The sequence below is a fragment of the Gavialis gangeticus genome, unplaced genomic scaffold (assembly GCF_001723915.1).
Source record: "Gavialis gangeticus isolate Ggan-Ray unplaced genomic scaffold, GavGan_comp1, whole genome shotgun sequence".
In the NCBI taxonomy this organism is placed as follows: domain Eukaryota; kingdom Metazoa; phylum Chordata; order Crocodylia; family Gavialidae; genus Gavialis; species Gavialis gangeticus.
The window spans coordinates 4,857,380-4,861,265 of NW_017729013.1; the positions used below are offsets into that span (position 1 = coordinate 4,857,380).

A 3,886-nucleotide genomic window follows, 5' to 3' on the forward strand; every position below is an offset into this window, starting at 1 on the left:
AATGCTTGGTACTTAAATACTAGTAGATTTTCATTTTTTTTAAATTAAATTAAAGTCCACATTCATCAACCAAGGAATTGTTTTAACACTGCCTTTCATGATTACATTTATTTTACAGCAAAGCACAAAAAGATAGGTCTATCATTTACTACGGAGAGTTTAGCAATGATTTACCTATATAAAGTAACTTTCACTTAATGAGCCTAAAGTGCTTGCATAATATTACAAACAGCAGACAAAGTTCTTGACATCCATAACTCACAGAAATATTTTTGCGCACATCTCCCATAGATAAAGGTCACAGTTTAATTGACCAGCTACATTGTCTCTCTGTCCTCCACTGAAATGCGGCCACTTCTAAACAAGATGGGAGCAGAGTTTATAGCATGCACCTGGCCCAAAGTAACAAGTCAGGTAGAACATCCCTGTAACCACTGAAATTATAAGAAACTTTTACACAGTCTGTAAGAAACTGCCCAATTCAAAACTAAGTGGTGCTACTAAGCTCAAAACTGCTCTCTAGTATAACAAGTTATATTGTGGGTCAAATTCTCAACAGCTTTCACTCAGCATAGGTTGGTTTCAGCCAGGGCTGATTAAGGCCAGCTGAGAATGTGGTCCAGGTTACTTAATAGCTGGTAACAACTTCAGTTCTGTGTAACATCACAGCAAAAGGGTGTCAGAAATAAGCATAACTGTTAAATAAAGCAACAGCCCTTGCTCAACAGAGGTCACTGATCTGCTCTCAGGCAGACATAAAAATACTGAAATGCACAAGATGTGGAAATAAGGCCCACAGTCTGACGCAAGCGCTTCCTTCTCCCTTCAGAAGTTGCTGACAAATTTACCTAAGCAAACAACTATTGGTAAGCAAGCATCTACCGCTGCTCAATGTAACGGATATAAAAAGACCATTTCATGTAAGGATGCCATTTAACGAAAGATCAATCATATTATGAGTAAAGCTTGAGCTTTCAATTATGGATGGCCAAATTTAGAGTTAGAACTCTGGATGTTCAGGATGACTGATATAAAAGAAAAGAAAAAAAACAAACAAACCAAGATTCACATTGAGGTGCCCAAATAAGCCATAAGTTTGAAAATACTAGCCAAAGTTTTTGTAAAAGGAGCTATTCCCTCCCCCCCCCACCCCGGTTTTAAAGTCACATCTGATATTTAACCCCTTGATGCTGTCAGTCCTGGTGCTTTCTAGAACCAACAACAGGACGCATGCCAAGAAATTGCGACTTCCGGTCTCAAAGGGCTAGAGGAAACTGTTTGGAAGGGAGTTTAACACGTACCATATTTTCTTTCAAATAATTCTTCAACCTGTTTTCTCAAGTCTGTAATTCGGGCATTCCATTTCTCTGAAAAGAGAAAAGGAGGATGGATTAGACAACAAACAAGACTGAGCTTTTTCACAAAAAGACTGCTCTACGACTGGATACTGGAATATGCAGTGCGCCTTTAGAGCTCACGTGCACGCAGATGCTTGTTGGGGTCTGGTAGACATTCTACATCTCAAGATTTAGGCGTGTATTACCAGAAAAGGAGGGGGGGGCGGAGGAGGGACAGAATGAAATGCTTAAGATTACCTTCAAAACTTGTGCGATGTCAAACCAAGTTTTAAAAAAATCAGAGGACAAAAAGTTAAACTACAGTTAATCCAAAAAAGGGTTCTCTAACATCAGCAGCTCATACCACCATTGGGGGTAAAGCCAATTTGTGGTAGCTGTTGACAGTTATCTATGTCTAGGGGCTTTTAAAAAACAAACCAACACTTAATTAGGGAAGCTTGATAAGGTTTACATTGGAGTACATCAAGTAGTTTTGGTGCAAATCTGTAAAGCTACAGAGGACAGAAGCCATCCTCTTCCTTAATCCAGCATTTGCCCAAATCTGGATGTTGGCCAGATTTGCTAAACAAGCACAAATTCTAAAAGAAGATGCAGAAGATTCAAATCCAACTGCGCGTTCCTTGGAAAACTGGATTTAATGGCAGCATTTTAACAGTTTTGGCTGCGTTTCTTCTAGAGCGTACCTTGGTTTCACAGATTTGAGTGTCAATGCCTTTAGGAAAAGGCTGTACCTGATGCCGAATGGCCTTTAGTGACAATCTAATAAGCAAGAATGGAGAGGTCCAAAGAAAAAAATAAATAAATAAATCAGGCTACACTGATACATTATACCTCCTTTTGCTGAAACACAGGTTTCAGGTTCAAGTCAATATTTTAACTTCATTTCAAAGTGAAGCTTCATATGGGCATATATAGGCAACGCATCATTCAGATGACATTTTTAAAGATTATAATGGATAAGCAACTCCTTCAATGTCAAGAAGAGGCTGCATTTCAAAGTTAGGCATGAGTAAGGCCTTGTCTACACGGGAAAGATTTTTTGGAGTGTTGCATTAAACACACAAGAGCATTTTAGTCTAGTTGCCTGGCATCTCATCCTGCATTAATTAACCTGCACAGGAAGCAAAGTTACTCTATTGAAGATAGATTTTTTTTTCCTTCTGAATAAGATTTAAGATCCCTGTGGACACATCTGTATTATTTATTTCGCTTCTGGTAGTCCTTGGGCTCCTCTCGCAAACTGCACAACTCCTCAACCTGGATCAGCCTTTTTATCTGGATGCCCTCTACTGCTCTCAAGTCCTTTTGATCTGCTATCAATCCCTTGTTTAAAAGCTGACATGCAGCTAGGCTTGCAGCTTTGTAACTCTACCTTGTGGCACAGAGCCACACATTGTAGTCCTCATGGTCCCATACAGACCCAAGAGCATTGGGTGGGTAAGGGGAGGGAAGCCGGGTGCCACGTGCAACTCTAGGAGAGACGGAAGTGGGGTTATTAGACTCCCCAGCAGAAATCCATCTTCCGCTGCATGGAAATCTCTCATGGGAATCCTTGCTGTAACCATGAGCTCTGGTGGATACATGGACAGTTTTGGTAAGGAGAGCCTGGGAAAGACACTCAAACAACTCCAGACTGCAATCAGGAGGAAAAAATCCCAGACCACGAGCCATTTTGGGCAAAGCCTCTCACTACTTGCTTGGCTTCCATCTTTACCTTTAGCATCCTCAAAATGGCATCCACACAAGAAACTTTAAGCTGTCAAGAATTTATTTCCTTGAAATACTGAACTGAACAACCAGTGGCCAATGTGCTGCCACACCAGTCTGTGCAGTTCTCCTTCTCAGCCAATTTTATGATTCATCCCCTGGGATGGCAGCACTAGGAGTTAAACATCAAGCACGCTACAATTCAAGAATATTTATTTGCAAGGGCAGATGCAGGAAAAAAAAAAAAAAAAGCAACTGAAAAAGTACTCTGGCTCACAGCGGGCACGTCTACACGACACGCTATGTTTCCGCTGTGACAAGCTAGTGACATAGCATCGGCAGGCACTAACCACGATGCCATTGCTCCTGCACAGCAGCAACAAACTACTGTACAGTAATTCATTGCTACTGCACAGTAGGGTCAAAAACAACCCATCTGCTGCCAAGACTGCACAATACCAGCAGGTACTGCGCAGTCAGGTACACGTGTAGACATTCCCAGTGCGATCAGTGCCCCGAGCTTTTACCTACCTTTACAGTTTATGAGGTAATTTGCCAAAATTAGGCTACAAAGACATTTCAAAATATAGAAGGATACAAGAAGACGTTCATACGGCTATATTAAATCTTCAGCATTACTAATCCATTTGAAACCAGTTACTGAAAAAAAATCGTTATTTTATTGTAATGCATTTCATGCTACTCCCTGCGAGTTAGGTGCAGAATTCAAGGCTAAGCTACTGCCTGAATTTGGTGCATGCACTGTCCAAAGCAATACAGATTCCTTGGGGCAACCAGATCACCCTCAGCACTGCCCAGCA

At 41.0% G+C, this 3,886-nt stretch overlaps 1 protein-coding gene across 9 annotated transcripts in view; it reads right to left on the bottom strand.

Annotated features, from left to right (window-relative positions):
* The window catches only part of GTF2I (general transcription factor IIi), a 120,690-nt gene that overhangs the window by 53,715 nt on the left and 63,089 nt on the right, over positions 1 to 3,886 (bottom strand). For 8 of the 9 annotated variants that reach the window (XM_019511394.1, XM_019511392.1, XM_019511396.1 and 5 more), the window contains one exon: positions 1,302 to 1,367. The exons of the other annotated variant lie outside the window; for it this stretch is intronic. In XM_019511394.1, coding sequence (XP_019366939.1) covers positions 1,302 to 1,367 — 66 coding nt within the window. The remainder of the gene's footprint in view (positions 1 to 1,301; positions 1,368 to 3,886) is intronic. 9 annotated transcript variants of the gene reach the window in all.